Genomic DNA, 21,625 nt, shown 5'->3' on the forward strand with positions numbered 1-21,625 from the left:
TTAGCTTACCTAAGCTAACCTTAACTTACCTTGCCGTAACTTAAATTACCTTAAGTTTACCTCAAACTAACTTAATGGAATCTGACTTAATTTAAATTTTAGCTTAATTTAAGTTTAAATACACTACAGTTTAACTTGACTTAGTGTGACAATAAACTTGTGTGACTGAAATATCAGTTGTAAAAATGTCATTAAAAAAGCACCCCTCTGCAACCGACGCAAGCAAGCACACCCTACAATTTCCCAAGAAATTGTACCCTCTCTAGTTTGGTTTATTTTCCTTTGATGGAAGTAATAAACATAAATTTAATGTAATTAATTTTGTTTTATTACTTGCTAAATTTCATATTCATAAATGTAAATGTAGTACCAAAAACCCCTGTTTTCTTGTCTTGCAAAAATAAATTGAACAATACTTTAAAATAATCTAGAACTCTTCCAACAAAACAGTACTTAATTTGATTAATGTTTGTTTGTCCCTTAAAGTCTTTGTTTAAAAGGTCTGTACCCCAGAGGCCTGTTCCATAAAGCGAGTTTACCGAATAAGCCAGACTTAGGTCTTATTCGGCCGGTTTCGGAGACAAGGCTTAAGCCTAGTCCCAGACTAAAATGCTGTTTGAGCTGTCTTAACTGAAATTCACTTGCACAGACGTAGTTTAAAATAGTCGTGGATTAAGCCTGTTCTGGATTAAACAAAGCTGATTGCAAAATTGAGCATTAGAGCTACTCCAGGACTAAATTGGACTGAATTGAAGCTTAAACTAATCTGCCAAGGAGGCAGGTTTAACTCCCGCTTAGTAGGCTAGGCTACTGTTTGTGAAACTGAGCTTGGATTGTTTGGGAGCATGGACTATTTGGAATATCTAAATGAGGACCAACATGCACGACAAAGGCCAGCCAGACGAATACTGCTGGATAGGAGTGATCCAGTGAGTCAGTTTGATGAAATAACTTTTCGAGACCGCTTTCGTATGCACAAGGAAAATGCATTGGAGATAATTACTTTGCTTGAGCCTAGACTTTCCTCTCTGTCTCAAAGAGGAAAGCCTGTGTCCAATCAACTGCAAGTTCTGATCACTTTGAGGTTCTTGGCATGTGGAATCTTTTATCGTGAAACTGGTGATTTGTGTGGTGTCAGTGAACCAACTGTATGTAGAATAGTTCACAAAGTCTGCAGTGCCATTTGTGAACTGAGGAGTCTTTACATCAAGTTCCCTGATGTTGCTGGGCAAGCCAACTATAAAGTGCAATTCTATGAATATGGGCACTTCCCAGGAGTGATTGGCTGTATAGACGGATGTCATGTGCCTATCAAGTGTCCATCAACTCCTGATGCAGAGGAATACAGGAATCGTAAGAACAGTTTTTCAATCAATGTTCAGGGTGTATGCACTCCTAATTTGGAGTTTTCAAACATTGTTGCCCGTTGGAAAGGTGCAACCCATGATTCAAGGATTTTTCTCAACTCTTCATTGTGTGCACAATTTGAGAGAGGACAACATAGTGGACTACTACTTGGTGATAGTGGATATGGTCAGAGTAACTATTTATTCACACCACATCTAAATCCCACAACAGCTGAGCAGCAAAGGTACAACAGAGCTCATATCCGTACTAGAGGGATGATCGAGCGTATGTTTGGAGTATGGAAAACTCGATTCCAGTGCTTACGAAATACGCTTCGTTTCAAGCCAAGAAGATGCTGCAAAGTGATCATTGCTACAGCTGTGCTGCACAACTACCTGACGCAGCATGGCTGTCCTGATCTGCCAATGGAAGATCAGGATGATGCAGATGTGCCCATGGTGGCAGAGGCAGCCAATGACCAGCGAGGACTTGCACACAGAGCTGCTTTCACAGTGCAGCACTTCAGCATTTAAATATGGAATGTATTCATTATGGTATAGTTTTGCTTGCATACTGTTTCTGTACAAAATTACAATAATGTAGCAAAATTAAACGAGTGAACCAAGGCTGGTTAAAATGTAGTTTGTGATGATTAATACTCACTCACACGCCAAATGACAATACATTTAGTCATTTTTTTTTAGTCATTTAGCAGACGCTCTTATCCAGAGCGTCCCTAGCCTTTATGGAACAGGCCTCAGGTCTTTTATTTCTTTCTTTTGTTTTGTATCTGTTTAGAATTGTTGTCGTTGTCATATACCATAATTGTGATGCTACTATTTTGCTAATTAGTTTGTAACTTTTCTCATTGCTTGTATTTCAGTACTGCATTGAAATCATAATAAAAAATGTAAATGAACGAATACCTCTCTGAGACTACGCGTTAGGCTTATTATAATCCCGAGTCATACTAAAGATTCGTTCAAAATGAACCAATCTTTCCCTGATGACACATCACTACCCAATGCGCTGCCACAAGAAAATGAACGAATCACTCTCTGAGACTACTCTGAGACTACTCGTTACTCCCGAGTCATACTAGAGATTTGTTCCAAATGAACAAATCGTTCACAAACGACACATCACTAGCAGGCACCTTTTGAGGCAGACCAGTCTGTCAAGACGAGAACTAAGTCGTCTTAACGCGAACGCTAACACGTGTTGGCACATATTTTATTGTATATTTTATTTAATTCTAATTCCACTTAGTACTGCTAGTTTATGTACCCTTAGTATAGATAGTCCACATATTTAAATTCTAGGTCCCTATATGTTTATTGTATGCACCTTCCTGCCAAAGCAAATTCCTTGTCTGTGCAAACTTTCATGGCGAATAAATCCCATTCTGATATGCCGTTCCATAAGTTAGTTTCAGCAGAAAACTGTTATTTAATTGGTTAATTTAAAACACACTATTTATTACACAAGTAAATCACAAGTGTACTATAATTCCCTCGAAGCACTGGCAGACACAAGTGGCTTTCTTGCTACATACCCACAGCAGTATGTACATTCAGCAATATAACACCCTAACAGCTACGGATACTGACTTTAGATGACTGGAGCCCCGACAATTAGAAAGGCAACATAAAAGAGGTAGCCTAAGCTAAGTGACACCAGAGAATGTCTAATATGGGGAGAACTGCCACTCACGGGAAACTTCCGGGTTCTGAACCGGTTGCAGTTCCACTCTAGTTCCATATGAGGGCGCTAACAGTCGAGTGCAGAATGAATGGAGGTCTATGGAGCTAGACCCCTCAAAATCCACTTTTCTCAGGATATAATTTTTTGTCTAGTAATTTGAATTCTGAATTCGAAAGGGGAGGCAAAAAAAATACACACTCCTGGGTGTTAGATTTTTTTTAAGTCGCCTTTCTGTTCTAAAAAGCCTTTTAAATGTCATTGACGTCATACACATTGTACGGCCAGATATACTGCTTCACGGCAAGCTCTGGTCACTTCCATTTTTCTCTTGAGGCATCGACAACACAGCTGACGGGGGAGGCTCTCCCTGCCAAAACACATGCTAGAAAGAGTTTTGGTTTGCTAATGTTGTTGCTAATGTTGCTAATGCTCTGACATTTTGGTTCTGCTTCAGATGCCAGCGGGATCTCTGGTCGTAGTCAGTCCTTCACTAACCAATCAGCATTCGTTAGCAGAATGTTAGCGTTTTATGGGCAACAACGACTTACCCTGTAAGAAATCGAAAGGACATAAGTACTCGTTCATTCAACTTTCGACCTGTAATCCATGTTGAACATGCAAAAACTACAATCAAATCTGAGATTTCTCAACGACAATCAGGTGAAAGAGACCCATTTACGCCTGGGACACACTGCCTGCGATCGGCTGCGACCCAGTCTCAGCAGTCTTCTCTGCTTGAGACTGGGGGGGCGTGTCGCCTGAAGGAGCTGAAGCTCCGCCCCCTCGCTGGAAGGCGCCACCTCAAGTAGGCTACCTACGACCCAGATAATGGACGCTACGTCAAGCCGAACAAAACCATATAGAATTAGAATTTATTTGTTCAATGAGTGAAACATACAGATGCATATAAATGAAATGTTCCCCTGAGCTGTAACAGTAAAAATTTACACCAGAGACAGCAGACAGTGAGCTCTCCAAATAGGCTACTTCTAGCACATTAGCTACCATTTCACCAAAATACAATCATTCTACACCGAGTAGCCTAATATCAAGTTAGCGGTTTGCACTTACTCATAGCAAAGATACCTCTGGACCATGTTAAAACTATGCGCCGTGAAATGGTCACTGCAGAAGCGGCTGTTGGAGTTTATCCAAAGTTTTCCATCAGCGTGGCTCTTCACAAAATCAATCCAGCTATTTTTCCTTTCCATATCAATTGGGAAATTAAATAACGTTGCAGCTGAAGTTCTTGCATCCAGGGAAGATGCAGTGGAGGGTGGAGGGAGACATCCTGAAGCTAGCTAGCTAGCTAATGTAGGCTACAATAACAGTACAGCAGGAGGAGCCATTCAGTGATCTGACGTAGATGGGTCAAAATGACGTAGATAGGTCATGTTTTGGCTCCGCCCATTAAAACCTGATCTGAAAACGGAAGAGAAACTGTTCTACGGTCTAACTCCACATTTCAGTGCGACAAAGTTTTCGCGCTTTGCACATGCTTTCAGGAACTCATTTCACACGTATATAATGTACTGAGAAGCAAATCATGTAATTTTCTTTACAGGATCTTTGAGTCTAAGTTACCGTTTACCTAAGCAAGGCTTTTTTGTGTAAGCGCGGCTTTCGTCAGTGACTTGATGGAATACCTCCCAAGATGTTGGTGGATAGGCGGGCCTTCTTTAGGTTCCTTAAGAAGTACAGCCGCTAAATCAAATCAAATCAAATTTATTTGTATAGCCCTTTTTACACGCAAGCATGTCACAGAGGGCTTCACATATGCCCATAGAACTGCCCCTCAACCAACCTAAACCCTCAAGGAAGACAAGGAAAAACTCCCAAAAAACTCTCAACAGGAGAAAAATGGAAGAAACCTTGGGAGGAGCAATTCAGAGAGGGATCCCCTCCTCCAGAGACGGTTGGTGAGAGAGAGGAGCAGAACACAGGCTAAACATAGTCATACGGTGTCGGTGGGTTTTTAAAACACCAAAATCCATTATTCAACTTTATAGATGTAGGACAGGACCGGGAGACTCGCGACCAGGTCCAGCGTTGGCTGACCGACGACCAGGGGAAGAGAACTCTAAAATAAGTTATACTTATAGAATAAGGATGGAAGCAACCCGTCCCCCATTGCCTCCAACTAGTAACATACTTACCTTTAACAGTCGTAGAATTGACTAAACAATAACGTTTTTAACCTAATTTTAAATGTCGAAACAGTATCAGACTCCTTAATTGAGACGGGTAATTTGTTCCAGAGAAGAGGTGCTCTATATGAGAACGCCCTACCTCCAGCTGTCTTTTTCTTAACTTTGGGAACCACCAGATAGCCGGCCGCTACTGTGCCTTGTGCAGCTGATTACAGGTTGGAAAAGCGAATTTGCTTCTAAATATTGAAACAGAATTTCCCTATTTTCCTTTACTATGAACTCTGGTGCGTTTCATTGTGAATGCCTTGTGAATCGCATTAGTTCAATCCAGGTGCAAAATATGAAATTTGCAGAGTGCCTGGTTCTTCAGATATGGGTCCTGGAGTGTTACGGTGAGGGAGAAAAGGATGACCAATCAGAGTGAAGGGGCTGGGATGAGTTCCCAAGATGCCTTGGAGGCACATGAAAGATGTGGATTGTTTTTGGAAATGTCGAAAAGCTGACCAAACAACGTCAAGCGACGCATTGCATTCTGTTGGATTATAAAAAGGAAACCTGTGAAATGAATTTTACAGAGTGCCCAGTTCTACTAACGCGGACACACACACACAAACAGATTCCTGGCATTATTAGAGAGATGAACATTAACTTTCATAATTTGCCTGGTAAATTTGTGTCAGAAGTAGCTCTAGGGCTTTTAGTTGTACACTAGATGGCGCTTTGCACCTGTGAAACAATCTAAACAAAAATCTTAATAGTATACATTAAATTTGACTTTAATAGGTGCATGACTCATCTGTTAACAAATAGGTCTTTGATATGTACACACTTCTTTAGCCATCTGTAGTAGTTAACCCCAACATTTCATTTGTTACCATTTTCCTCGATTACATTTATTTGTATCTTATTGGAAATTCTCAGCAACCTGTGATCTTTTTCTGTCTAAGTTTATTTGATTACAACATACAAAATGCAACAGAGTATATGATCTGGACATGAAATAATATGATCAGTTTCTAGTTAGGCTACATTGCATGCCCAGTTCCTGTTGTTTAGATGAGGGAGTTTCCAGTTAAACACTGAGAAGGAAACACCAAAGGATGTCCCCTTCCTGATTACAAAAATAGATTAGGTTGTGCATGTGTATGGATAATGTACCCGAAATAACAATATGTAATAACAATTCTGTGTGGTTGAAACTTTGTGTAAACCATTTTCACACTCATTCCCTGAAGTTAACTAGTTCCTAAGTATTTTGAAAATATTGGCCTCTAAAACTAAAATACAAAAGGTTTAAATATGCTCAACTGTAAGTGTTCATTAATACAATAAATCCTAGAATCCTTTGGGGAAGACATGAACCCACAGTTTGTGATGTCAACCAGGCAGAAAGGAGTGACTGTTGAAGCCTATCTCATTCCAGGCAGAAAGGAGTGACTGTTGAAGCCTATCTCATTCAATCTATATGAAGGAATGAGCACAACAGCTGGTACTGAATCCTACTACACTATGCTGCATGTCACATGGTCTCCTACTTACTATCTCTCTGATCCTCTCTCTCTCTTTGCACTCTTTCTAATGCCATGCGTGTGTACAGTGAAGTAGAGGGGGAGGGGAGGAAAGGGAACAAGGGGAAGCAATGGTGACCGGGAAGTGGCATCAAGCAGCAAGACGACCTTGTTGCGAGATACGAGAGTAAGGTAGAGAACAGTGGGACTGTAGTCAAGCTGGAAAGAGAGAAAGGGAGTTACAGGAAAAGGTCTGTATTTGTTTTACACAGAGGAAAAGGCCACTCAGCCAGAAGACATTGGCTGTGGGGTTGTCAAGAAAGAAAGAGGGTTTGGAGATGTGATGATGGGAGATGCTGGTTACAGAAAAAGATAGGAGGGATATATCCTTGCTTGATTGTCTCTTTAATGTGTATCTGAAGAGAATTCTAGCAATTCGGAACCATGTCACAGACTTGGAGTCACCTGGAGTCCTGCTGAAGAGATGGAACAGGTAACAAGAATGTTACTTTGCTCTTAGTGAAAGTGCTGTGATGTTGGTCAGTTTGGTATAGCGAGACTGGGTTTTCCTATATACTTTTGTAAGTACAGTATTAAAGACAGAGTGAGTATGTATTGTCAGAGAGTTTACATATAGACACAATTAAGTGTGTTTAAAGCTACTCTTCGTGACATAATGGAACAATCCAATACTATTGTGTTTTGGGTCACACTGAGGGTGTGTGTATGTGGATGGCAATAACTGGAGTCAGGATATCCTGCTCTTGACTACTTTTTGGACAGCCAGATATGTTTACTGGAATGCATTTTTTGAAGATTTATTTCCAATTGTTGCACAAAGAATGGGAATAGAATTGGAGTACATTTCCAGTAGAGTTGGAAGATGATGATTTATAAATTGGACAGTCTTCACACAAGCTTTAATTTATTTAAGTTTGAACAATGGTTGGATGCCTTTCTTAGTAGTACATTTATTTTCTTAATTTTCAGTAAAATTTGATAATTGTATAATATAGGTCCTGACCATAATATACAACTGTCAAATTAATAAACAGTGTGTGTACTATGTATCAGTGTCCAGTCAGGATTAATGGGAAATGCTGCAGGTTGTCAAAGTGTCAGGTGTGTCAAGCAAGGATGAAATGTGAAACATTATCAACTTTTTGGTGACAAAAGGGTGTGGCGACTGATCAATGAAACCCATATGGAACCATACTGGTGTGTTCCACTTCTTCCTATCTCTGATGTACCTATGCACCTGTTTTTATCTTGGTATAAACAAAACATGGATTAAAACAAAGCTGGTACAAGAGGGAAGGCTGTGATGGCTACGGTTGTAATGGTTAATGTTTATTCTGTTTTACATGAAGCAGGTTGTGTAAATGTGGATGCTAGGACCTAAACATAGCTAGCTAGCTAGCAGCATCTGAATCCTTCCATGCACAAACGGACTGTAAAGCTCAAGGCTGACCGGGTAGAGCCTCAAAATAATGTACCCTTACGATCCTTGTGTGAATGTCTCATTAGGCCTTACTTTATCATGTTCTCCACTACCACAAAAAAATAATCTGAACAGTGGGTCTCTGACTCTCGAGACCCTTACTGAGGTTAATCATCACTTTAAATCCAGCCTCATTGATAAACTGTGTGTGTGAGAGAGAGAGACAGAGAGACAGAGACAGACAGAAAGAGAGAGAGGGAGGGAGAGAGAGACAAGAACCAAAGTTTTTCTTGTAAGGGTATTTTCATACATAGCAGTTTTGGATTGTGCTGTTTGCAAACTTATTTTTATGTGACCTTTATTCTCAAAATGACACAAAGTGGACAAAACCAAAATTGAATATGTCACTGTCAATATTTGTTGTTGTTAATTGTACTTCTGTCTGTAAAAACATAATGAAAATGAAGCTAAAAGCAGCATTGATGGCATCCAAACAGTTAAAGTTTGGGGTTATCTCACACCCTAAAGCTTCTGTGTCTCAGGTGACCTAACTTTGCGAAAAGTGGTTCCCCAACTTTGTAAACTCAAGGCTCCACTTATTGTTAAATATTTTCTTTGAGAAAATCCTACAATAAAAGGTTTCCATATAAAGAGCACTCTAGTAAGCTGAAACTCTTACCGTTAAAATGTGTTGTAAATAATGTTTCCAGTAAACTTACATTGAGTTGAAGTGAAATTAAATTACAAATAATTGTATATAAAAAGCAAAGTACTCTTACAGTAAATGTAGCAGATATTCAAGGACTAGAAGTATTCCAAAATATCACTGCTATTACTTTATTGCTGGGATTTTTCATATTTAAACTGTATGCACTCAACTGTCCATTTGTTAATCCCAACAACCAACAGGGCCATTAAAGTCTGACTTTGAACTTCAATGTAATTCCTTTTTTGCATTACACAGTAGGCTAGATAGGTCTACTGTTCAGGGTTAGGGTCAGAAAACTGGAAGGTACAATATGTGCAGGGCTCTTACCAAACGATAAAGCGCTACATTGGCATAACTTCCGGTGTGTGGATATTAGCAGACAGAATTTTTCCTTAAGATTTTGTGATTAGTCTAATAAAAGCATTATAAGAAGAATTTAAGCCATTGTAGAGTTGTCCTTTTTATATTTTGACACACTGCTACAAAAAATAGAAAAAACGTATGTTCCCTTATTATTAAAAGCAGAGTAGTACACCATATTAATGTAGTACATTGTGTATGGATTCAAGATTGAGCATACTTACATTTTGTAAATATTTTTCTTATATAGGGAGTCAGGTGGCTGAGCGGTTAGGGAATTGGGCTAATAATCTGAAGGTTGCTGGTTTGATTCTTGGCTGTATTTTTTGAGGGATGTGTTTACACATACTCCAATTTGGGGGTAAATTGCAGGATTTCTTAAAAACAATTGAATTTACTCTCTGTACATTAAGTTTAAAATAAAATAGTTTCTTTCTTTTCCTTTAAGTCGGTGTGAGTTTAATTGTGTTATTACATTTCACAGGTACAGTACAAAAAACTGTCTGATGAACACTTTGGTCTTACATTGTCAGATACTGATCCCCAAAATGGTGGACATCTCTGACTTGCTTAGCTGTTTTCTGTGATTTTTATTGGATTTCATAACGTTTAAAGTTTTATTAGTCTATTAGTTGCTATATTGCCACCATGAAGTATTTTGGATTCATGTTTCTAAGGACATCATTTGGTTAGGGTTTGGAAATGCCCTCTAGAGAGCAACAATAATTTCAAGTTCACAGGCTGAGTTCAGGAGGAAAATAATGATAAGTATAGCTGCAAGCAGCAATGGGGTGGCCAAGCAGGAGAAAAAACTTTCGACATCCTCAGAAGAGGGTTCCAAGTACACGCAGCAAGTTTGGTGTGAATCCATCAAAGATTTGCTGAGCTACAATTAGGGCTGTCCCCGACTAAGATTTTCTTTGGTCGACCAAGACTCAACTAAAACGTCTGAAAATCGACTAATCAAAAAAAAAAAAAAAAAAAACATACAAACATTTTCCCGATCTGACTCAATGGCTGCTGGACATTGCAGATTCAGCCGCTAATAACCTACTAATAATAAGACTCGTGTCACCAGTCCTGTTGTAATCGAATGCCGATGGTATTTAATATCTCTTTCAATGAACTACAAATTAAAAATATTGTTTGTTTAACATGCAAATCATCAGAGCGCGCTTATCACTGCCTGAAAACTTGCAGCATGCGAACTTACGTAGACGCTGAGTGGGGAACAGTGCAACAAAGAAAGATTTTGTTGTCTTGGCCGGAGAAGATAATGTCATTCGATTTGGATGTGATTCTTATAATTGGCATATTCATTTTTCAATCTGTACTTTGTAAATGTAAATGTACTTTAATGAAATGCTGCCATACCACAGATTGCTTTGCCATTTTGACTAATTACACCGACAAAGTAGGCTATGGCAGAGTTTGTAGTTCGGCAGCCAATTGTGCTCGTGCCGTGTGCAAAATACCAAAACAAAACAAAGCGCAGATTAACGAAAGGGAAAACAGTAACACCTTTTCTTTTAAATTCTACATTTTTAGAGTTGCTTTATTTGTCTTAAATAATATAATATACAATTTCTGTAGAACATTTTGTTAATTCAGCAATGATGACACAAGCGGGAATCAGATCTCACACTGCCATACGGCAGCTTGACTAAAAAAATCTATTAAAAAAAACAGCGCACACACCAAGCCTAAGGGACATGGGCACGCGACAGAGCATATCGACCAGAAAATCGACTAGTGGACTGAGTGGGGACAGCCCTAGCTACGACACAACTTTCTGTTTGGCAGCTCTGCTGCCGAGTTCGACAAATGGTACCGGACAAATGGTTTTGAAAATCTCAAATCATTTTGATAGAGTGAGGTGAGGTTTGATAGTGTAAACAGATAACCAGTGACATGACAGGCTTGTTGGCTTTGGCTGGATTTGAACCTCTTATGTTGCCCTTGCCAGGACACCAACTTATCCTAGTGAGCTATTCTCAGTGCTGGAAATTACTGTGTTCAGTTACTGTGTAAAAATATAAGCAGTTGGGGTGGTTCCAATATTCACCAAATTTGGTGAATATTGGATACATTTTGTAGGAGTAGGGAACAAAGGTTGTATTCATTCATTCAAAATGGCGGCCGCATCAATTCACCTGGTATCACATGTTAACATGTGTAAGACACGGGATCGCCACCTAGCGGTGACTTGACACAACCTTGTGGACCTCTTTGGAACACCTGTACCACGTTTGAAGAGATGCTGAGATATGACCTCACTTCTTTTATGGTGGCTTGGTTGACGACTTTGATTGGCTGTTCCAGACAAAAGGTTTAGAAAATCAAAAAAACATGTGATGTGTTTTGTGAGGCTTGGTCTGAAGATGATCTGTGCCGAATTTGGTGAAGATTGGACAAACTTCAAAATGCCGGCCACATCAATTCGGCTTGTATCAAAAGTTAACATATGTCAGACACGAGACAAAGGAATCACTTAAATAAGACAAACAAATCAACAGTTATTGGTCAACACACAATCGTGCCTATTGTAGTGCCCCCTAGATGTCAAATGACACTACCTGTCTCAGACCTCTTAATAAGGGGGTCCCGAGTCCATACACCAAGTTTGGAGTCAATGCATCAAAGATTGGCTAAGATATGACCTCACTTTTTCTGGATCAGTTGCTCAATTTGATTGGCTGTAACTAACAAATGGTTGCGAAAATCAAAACGCTGTGTGATGTCTTTTGTGTGTAGTTCGACCCTCAATTACACCTTTGCTCGAACCATTTCACAGAGGACAGTTTTGAAAACCTGGGACAATGTAAAGCAGGATTTTATGGGGTTCCATTTGTGCCAAAAAGTTGATGCTTTTGTACAATGGATCTTGGCGATTGCTTTGCTCTCAGTCGTTTACTTTGCAACAGTTCTTGTGATTTAGAAAGATTGGTTCATTTTGAACGAATCTGTAGTATGACTCGGGATTATAATAGGCCTAACGAGTAGTCTCAGAGAGGTATTCGTTCATTATTTTTTTTTATTATGATTTAAATGCAGTACTGAAATACAAGCAATGAGAAAAGTTACAAACAAATTAGCAAAATAGTAGCATCACAAGTACGGTATATGACAACGACAACAATTCTATACAGATACAAAACAAAAGAAAGAAATAAAAGACCTGAGGCCTGTTCCATAAAGGCTGCTCAGGAAAGCTGGACTTAAAGTCCCAAACAGACTTGAATACATTTAATTAGTCAAGCGGGGCTAAAGCGGTTCCTTAAAGGCCAATTTCAGCTCACGCAATCCTACTAATTCAAGTCATATTTAAGTAGTCAAGCTAATTGTGCGTGCACCCTATTCTTAAGCAGCCCGAGAGGTAAAACATGGATCATACAATCCACCACGCCAAAAGCAATGCACACGGCCATGTGACTTCTTCCAAAAAGAAAAGTTCCTTTTAAGCCGTGTACTATGACAGCACCCTCATCCACTGCTTCATCAAAATAAAATGACACGCCATGATTGACGTGAACGATAGGCTACGTAGGTCGAGGTCCTTTTTTAGACCTTTACTTTGTTGATTAAAAAACAGACACCCTCTAAACACATCTAAATTGCCTACTATTAATCAATACATTACCCAGTAGCCTAACTTTTTAACATGGTTGTTGTGTCGGGAAAATGGAGGACAGATGTAGCCTATATGGATTTAGGTTTGTTTTGCAATTGCAGACTACTGTTAACAACTATATACCTATGATAATTATACTCGGATAATTTAGATTGAGATAGGCCTATGCCTGATGCCTAAACATTCGAAATCACAAACTACCATATAGCCATACGTTTAACGTGGCTATGGTGTGTATCAAATCATTGTTCATCATCGTTTAATGCATTAGGCTAAATATTGTAGCCTATGTAGGCTATTTAAGTAGATTTTCTATAAATATTGAACATATTGAACTGATGAGAATAAGAAAATGAGAATGACCGTGGTAAATCATCGTTTTCCCGTTGGGTCAGTGTTACAGGAACGTCTGGTTAAGCAAGAACACATTCTAAGCCTGACAATTAGCCTGACCCGGACCAGGCTAGTTTCGAAGCATAAGTTACCATAGTAACTGAATTCGAACTACGTTGAGCTAGCTTTATGGAACTGAATGAACTAGAAATGAGTCATAATAAGACCTAAGTCTGGCTTATTCGGTAAACTCGCTTTATGGAACAGGCCTCTGGGGTACAGACCTTTTAAACAAAGACTTTAAGGGACAAACAAACAATCAAATTAAGTACTGTTTTGTTGGAAGAGTTCTAGATTATTTTAAAGTATTGTTCAATTTATTTTTGCAAGACAAGAAAACAGGGGTTTTTGGTACTACATTTACATTTATGAATATGAAATTTAGCAAGTAATAAAACAAAATTAATTACATTAAATTTATGTTTATTACTTCCATCAAAGGAAAATAAACCAAACTAGAGAGGGTACAATTTCTTGGGAAATTGTAGGGTGTGCTTGCTTGCGTCGGTTGCAGAGGGGTGCTTTTTTAATGACATTTTTACAACTGATATTTCAGTCACACAAGTTTATTGTCACACTAAGTCAAGTTAAACTGTAGTGTATTTAAACTTAAATTAAGCTAAAATTTAAATTAAGTCAGATTCCATTAAGTTAGTTTGAGGTAAACTTAAGGTAATTTAAGTTACGGCAAGGTAAGTTAAGGTTAGCTTAGGTAAGCTAAACTAAGGTAAGTCGTTTTTAAGTGAAGTTAAACTTTAGTTAGTTTAAAACTGTAAGGTTTAAAATACTTTAAAATGAAAAATGGCGAGAATGGCGAACATTGCAATTGTCCATCAGTTTCTGCAGGAGTGGATGGAAGAGGAGAGGTGTCGAATGGAGCAGGACAGGGGTCAGCGCAGAGCATACCGCGCAAGGATAGAGATGCTGGCAGCGTACTCCTTAGAGGTACGTTTTCTGATGCCTAAACATTCGAAATCACAAACTACCATATAGCCATACGTTTAACGTGGCTATGGTGTGTATCAAATCATTGTTCATCATCGTTTAATGCATTAGGCTAAATGTTGTAGCCTATGTAGGCTATTTAAGTAGATTTTCTATAAATATTGAACATATTGAACTGATGAGAATAAGAAAATGAGAATTTCCGTGGTAAATTTTCCCATTGGGTCAGTGTTACAGGAGCGTCTGGTTAAGCAACAACACGGTCTAAGCCTGACAATTAGCCTGACCCGGACCAGGCTAGTTTCGAAGCATAAGTTACCATAGTAACTGAGTTCGAACTACGTTGAGCTAGCTTTATGGAACCGAATGAACTAGAAATTAGTCAAACTAACTGACATAAGTCTGGCTTATTCGGTAAACTCGCTTTATGGAACAGGCTATAGGCTGCTTTATGGAGCAGGCTATTATATCTACTGTTTGTCAACCGTACACAATGTTATTGCCTTTGAATCTTGCTAGAATAACGTTAGCTTTCGGGCTAATAGCTCAGCCAAAGGAAAGCCTGTGTTGGTTCTATGAGCTGAGCGGACTAGAAATATCAGAGTTGGCTAACATTGACGCTACATTTCTATTGCAAAACGCATGAAAACATATTTTCAAATTTTGGCAAGTGACCATGGTATAAGCGGAATAATGCCCTTCAAGGTGTACATTATCACTGATAATGGACTCCGCTGCGCGTGGGACGGTTCACGCCTCCGCATCGTCCATTATCAGGTGATAATGTACACCATGTTCTCTCTGTACACCACCTCACTTGGACCAATCATCACCTCCCGGCTTCTCCTACCACTGCTACGCTGACGACACGCAGCTGTACCTGTCGTTCCCCCCGACCGATCCGGGGATCTCAGCTAGGATTGAGGCCTGCCTCACAGACATCTCCGCCTGGATGACCGAGCACCACCTCCAGCTGAACCTCGCCAAAACAGAACTTCTCATCATCCCGGCTAAACCCTCCATCTCCCACGATCTCTCAATCACCCTGGGATCTGCGACGGTGACCCCTTCATCCTCTGCCAGGAACCTTGGGGTTACCATGGACGACGAGCTCTCCCTCACGGCCCACATTGCTGCGGTCTCCCGGTCGTGTAGATTCACCCTCTACAACATCCGGAAGATCAGGAGATACCTGTCTGAGCACTCCACCCAGCTGCTAGTCCAAGCACTCGTCCTCTCCAAGTTGGACTATTGCAACTCTCTGCTCGCTGGTCTCCCAGCATGTGCAACCCGCCCTCTTCAGAGGATTCAGAACGCGGCGGCCCGCCTGGTCTACAATCTACCCAGACGCTCCCATGTTACCCCGCTCCTCATCTCTCTCCACTGGCTACCTATCATGGCCCGTATCAGATTCAAGACCCTGGTATTGACCTTCCGAGCAGTGAACGGGACTGCACCCGTCTACATCAAGTCTCTCCTGCAGCCTTACACCCCCACCCGCCACCTACGGTCTTCTTCAGACAACCGCCTGGTGGTCCCACCGCTCAAGACCGCCCGGTCCCAACACAAGCTCTTCTCCTGTCTGGCCCCCCAGTGGTGGAATCAACTCCCCACCTCCATCAGAGACACTGACTGTCTCTCCACCTTCAAGAAAAGGCTCAAGACGCACTTGTTCCGGGAGTACAACGGTACTTAGGAACGGTTCGCTTGACCCGATGTTAGTTTCCTCAAGGATCACAATGACTCTTGCTTAGAGACTTGTTGCTCTTGTGGTTAGTGGTAACTGATTTAAATTTTTGGTTCTCACTGTGATATATTGTTTTATTACTGTTGCTTGCTTTTTCCCACAGGTACACTTGCACTTATAGCTGTTCATGTTGTTTGGTTGTGACTTGTTTAACTACATGCTCTTATGGTTCTTCCCTTTGGCACTTACTTTGGTTGTTCACAATGTGTGCTTCATGTTTTGGCTACTCGCAATGTTTTTTGGCTATCTTGTTGTTATGATCAGTGACCTATGCACTTTGTAAAGCTCTCTCTTGGAAGTCGCTTTGGATAAAAGCGTCTGCTAAATGAATAAAATGTAAATGTAGGTGATAATGTACACCTCGTCAGGCATCATCCCTGACACAAAAATGTAAGATAAAACATTTAATGTGTGTTATGTCACGAACCTGGCTCAGGGCCCCGTTCGTCGTAAGGGTTGAAGCTAAGTTAATCAATTGTGCCTTTAGCCCGTTAACATTAGCGAGATGAGTGAGAATAGCAAATATCGGTTCGTCAACGGCTGATCCGCATCCAAATCATGTGGTTAATTTCAATCAGGCTAAACTTATCAGGGAAATTGCACGTGCACGTCCTACTTCAAAAGGCAGGAAAGGTCGATCACCAAAACCGTGATTTTCTAACGGTATGATGGCGGAAAATACGAAAGAGAGAGCGGTGATAGGCTATTCTCGCCATCCGAGCAAAACTATTATAATGAGTCACTATAAGACAATAAGCATATATTATCATGGCTAAGTCAAACACCAGCACCGCTGCCAGAGCAAGACAAGCAGCTTGGCAAAAAATTGCCAATAAGCTAAATGCGACAGTTTTGGGGAAATGTATAGGCTCATTTTAAGTGCCTCATTACCCCAATCAATCAGATCACATTTCTTTAAATGTGCCTGCTGGTATAGGCTTAATGGAAATTAATAATCGAATGAGATCTTGCTAGAGAAAATAATGATCTCAACTCTTTCAGAATAAGTAGGCTAGATAAAAACAAGGCCAAAGAGTATCTAATTGATACGAATTCATAGACAATTATGAGGATATACTGCGCTTATATCATGTAGGCCTACTATATATGTGCATTTAGGCCTATGTGTAAATCCCTCTTTGATTTAATTGACTGGGACATGGCCAGGGAATATGATGAATTGATTCATCAGCTGGTTAAGCGCCAAGTACACTTTTCTTACAGCAACGCATGCTGCGGCTTTACCAATGTTTTCTGCATCGCCTATACTGTATAAAAATGTAGCCTATAGCCTACCTGACGCAAAAAACCTCAAGGCTATGCAGTCTGAAGAACAGTTAAAGTTTCAAGTAGCTTTATTGTCAATTTCTTCACATGTCAAGACATAAAAAGGAATCGATATGACGTTTCCCACTCTCCCACAGTGAAACATATAAAAAGCACAGGCACAACAGATAAGACAAGACATTTCGTAAAACATAGCGTTACATATTCACATACAGCAGCATAAGCTCATAATAAAGCATAAAGCTTGCTGCGGCGTGTGATATTTGCAATGTACGGCAATGTAGAAGGTCTTGCAAATAAATGAGTCCTTGTCGGCTGAATCGATATCGCTCAAACAAGAACTCATCCGTGTGAAATAAACGATCTTGGCAATCGCGAAGAACTCTATTGGTATGGAAAGCTAATCGAACTAAAATATAGCTCCTTGGTCAACTGGGTCTCTCAAAAAGGGAGCTGCCATGTTATTTTCCAGGGGTGTGGCAAGCTTATCCAGCTACACTTACGTTAGCCTGCTCTGGAGCAGGTTAGTGCTAATTGATATGTTACTATGGTGATTTATCGAAAGTTGCTTCCACGAACCAAAAAGAGGGGCGTTTTTTATCTTAGCCTGAAAATTAGCTCGCTAACATGCTTAGCGAGCTACGACGAATACCCCCCAGGGGTTGAGACAAAACAAAGGGGAACACATGCGTGAGGACTAATGCTGTGGTATTTTATTAAAGAATATTAATCTAACATAACAAAAAAGTGAGGTATGTAATTCAGTGGTGTACATGTGTGTGAGTGTCTCATGATAGTGAGCGGTGTTGAAGGGTGTAAAAACAAAAGTCAAAAGGTGGCCAAACAAAAACGTGCTGCGGACCAACGGAAGGGTCTTCTCTCTCCCGACGTCCTCTTAAAGGAGAAGAGACAGCCGGGCCCAGGTGTAGCCACTTAACGACTGAGGAGGCCGTCACACGCCCCTCCACAAGACGGGGACACAGGGTGTCACCGAAACACAAACCGGGCCCCAACCGCACCAGCAGCCCACAGAACCTGGAACAGAACAAAAAAAGGGGGGGGGGAACAGGCAGGAACAGCATAAGAAGACAGCGCACACACCAAGCCTAAGGGACATGGGCACGCGACAGAGCATCAGCCACCACATTGTCCCTCCCCTTGATGTGGCGCACATCCAAATTAAACCCCTGCAAAAACATACACCACCGCATTATCCGCTGATTAGGACAAAGCATGGAGTGCAGAAAGGTCAAAGGGTTATGGCCCGTATAAACAGTAACGTTAGTCACCCCAGAACCCACATAGACCTCAAAATGCTGAAGGGCCTAAACAAGTGCAAGAGCCTCCTTCTCGATCACAGAGTAGTTCAGCTGGTGACCATTCAGTTTCCTCAAAAAGAAACTGACAGGCCTCTCCACACCTCCAACAGCCTGGATGAGGACTGCTCCGGCTACGACCTGGCTGGCGTCAACTTGCAACAAAAAAGGCAGCCCAACCCGAGGAGCAGCGAGAACTCTCTGACAGTCTGGATACCAAACAAACGGTGCGTGCGCCTTCAGCAGGTCAGTCAACGGCGCAACCACGGTAGAAAAGTTCTTACAGAAACCCCGATAATAACCGACCATGCCCAAAAAGTCCCTTCTTAGTGGCCGGAGCTGGGAAATCATCGATAGCCAAAACCCTGGCACGCACAGGACGAACATGGCCCTTACCCAGGTACGTAACCACCCCCTTGGCAAACTCACACTTCGCCAGGTTAACGGTTAGACGAGCGTCAGCCAGCCGGTCAAACAGAGCTTGAATGCTGGACAGATGTTCTCCCCAAGTGTCACTATACACCACTACATCTACCAAATAAACCGCACAGCCCTCCAGACATGAAACAACCTTGTTCATCAAGCGTTGAAAAGTGGCCGGCGCGTTCCGTAACCCAAAGCTCATTACTGAGTAAGAATAAAGACCTGACGGAGTCACAAATGCGGAGATGTCACTGGCCCTCGGGGTCAACGGCACCTGCCGATAGCCCTTCAGTAAGTCAAACTTACTCACCAACTTAGCAGGACCAACGCTGTCAATACAATCTTCCATCCGCGGAAGTGGGAACGAATCCGGCCTGGTCACACGATTAACCTTACGGTAGTCTGTGCAAAACCTAAACGCACCGTCAGGCTTATTCACCAACAGACAGGGCGATGCCCAACTAAACGACGAGGGCCTAGCTATGTCATTCTCCAGCATGTACGCCATCTCCAAATCCATGTGGGCCCGCTTCTCAAACAAAACCCGATAGAAACGCTGACGAATCGTCTCTGCATCACCAACATCAATGTTGTGCACGGCCCAGTGAGTACGGGAAGGGGTATCCGCAAACAAGGATGGATAGGCCCGGACTAACCCAACCACCGCGGCACAGCGGTCAGGGGGCAAATGGTATAACAAGTCCGGCAAAGAAGCCAGAGACTCCGAATTCCTCAACCGACCCCAAAGCACAAAATCGTCCACGTGAGGAACCCCCTCTTCATCAACCATAGGCACCGCCAGAGACCCGGAAAACCCTGGCACAGACTCTACCAACAGAACTGGCCGAACCTTCCCAACATCAGCCTCTGGCCCAGAACCAAGCCGACGCGTATAATAGGCCTTCAGCAGGTTAATATGACTGCTGACTTTTCTTCCTCCGGCCAGGAGTAGCGAGCTCGTAGTTCTGGGGTCTCATTTATAAAACTGTGCGTAGGATTCTTACTAAAAGTGTACGTACGCCCAAAAGCCTAAAATGGCGTACGCACACAAAAATTCAGATTTATATAACCGTGCGTACGCACACCTGTACGCAATGTCCCCTTTATAAATCACAGATTACCCACAAGTGGGCGTACGTGAATCAGCATTGTACCCCGCCCTGAACACGCCCATTTTTAACCATAAATAGTCAATGCAAAGCACCTCATGAATGCTAATCTAGTATCTCATCATGACCCTGGCATGCGATTGTTCTTTACGGTGAATCATGGCGCATGACAACTTCTCAGACACTGTTATCCTATTGGTGGAGCCCAAAAACTCAAAAAATTTGGTGGCCGGTATATCACCAATTAAAAACACTGTGCGAGTGGCGTCAACTGTGCAAGTGATACCGCGAGTCGAGATACAATTTGAAAACAAAAGCGTTTTGTTATGAACAGTAATCTATTAAAGTCTGGACTGACAACGAGGACGTGAAGTGTAGCGATTGTGCGAGAGCTTAACGACTGTATTTCCAGTTTTTGACATATGATGATATATTTACATTTATTCATTTAGCAGACGCTTTTATCCAAAGCGACTTCCAAGAGAGAGCTTTACAAAGTGCATAGGTCACTGATCATAACAACAAGATAGCCACAAAAACATTGCGAGTAGCCAAAACAAACAAACATGAAGCACACATTGTGAACAACCAAAGTAAGTGCCAAAGGGAAGAACCATAAGAGCATGTAGTTAAACAAGTTACAATTAAACAACATGAACCGCTATAAGTGCAAGTGTACCTGTGGAAAAAGCAAGCAAGCAACAATAAAAACAATATATCACAGCGAGTACAAAAATTTAAATCAGTTACCACTAACCACAAGAGCAGCAAGTCTGTAAGCAAGAGTCATTGTGATCCTTGAGGAAACTAACATCGGGTCAAGCGAACCATTCCTAAGTACCGTTGTACTCCCGGAACAAGTGCGTCTTGAGCCTTTTCTTGAAGGTGGAGAGACAGTCAGTGTCTCTGATGGAGGTGGGGAGTTGATTCCACCACTGGGGGGCCAGACAGGAGAAGAGCTTGTGTTGGGACCGAGCGGTCTTGAGCGGTGGGACCACCAGGCGGTTGTCTGAAGAAGACCGTAGGTGACGGGTGGGGGTGTAAGGCTGCAGGAGAGACTTGATGTAGACGGATGCAGTCCCGTTCACTGCTCGGAAGGTCAGTACCAGGGTCTTGAATCTGATACGGGCCATGATAGGTAGCCAGTGGAGAGAGATGAGGAGCGGGGTAACATGGGAGCGTCTGGGTAGATTGTAGACCAGGCGGGCCGCTGCGATATATGCGATATGTACAGTATTAAAGACATATATTTAGTTATACAATGTATTCTGCAGTTAATTAAAGGTAGGATATGTGATGTTATCTGCATTTCATGCAGTCGGGCATTTCCCCCTCCTGCACTCCGGTAGTGGACAATATGATGGTGAGACAGCGCTGAATTTTGATTTAAAATTTGAGTTGATTGTACAAGGTGTTTATGGAACAATTATCACTGAGTACAAGCTCAAATAATACTGCTGGATTGAATCTTCATGATAAGATGAAATCAATTGAAAAAAACGTGTGTGAAGAAAACAAAATATATAAATATTACGAGTAATCGTTCTTCCCACAT

The 21,625-nt window shown here is 41.4% G+C and overlaps 1 protein-coding gene across 1 annotated transcript in view; it reads left to right on the forward strand.

Moving 5' to 3' along the window:
- Window positions 1-7,074: 7,074 nt before the first annotated feature.
- The window catches only part of LOC136950643 (rho GTPase-activating protein 23-like), a 78,274-nt gene continuing 63,723 nt past the window's right edge, over window positions 7,075-21,625 (forward strand). Inside the window, exon 1 of the mRNA XM_067245084.1 lies at window positions 7,075-7,202. Coding sequence (XP_067101185.1) covers window positions 7,194-7,202 — 9 coding nt within the window. The 5' untranslated portion in view covers window positions 7,075-7,193. The remainder of the gene's footprint in view (window positions 7,203-21,625) is intronic.

The sequence above is a fragment of the Osmerus mordax genome, chromosome 10 (genome assembly GCF_038355195.1).
Source record: "Osmerus mordax isolate fOsmMor3 chromosome 10, fOsmMor3.pri, whole genome shotgun sequence".
In the NCBI taxonomy this organism is placed as follows: Eukaryota; Metazoa; Chordata; class Actinopteri; order Osmeriformes; family Osmeridae; genus Osmerus; species Osmerus mordax.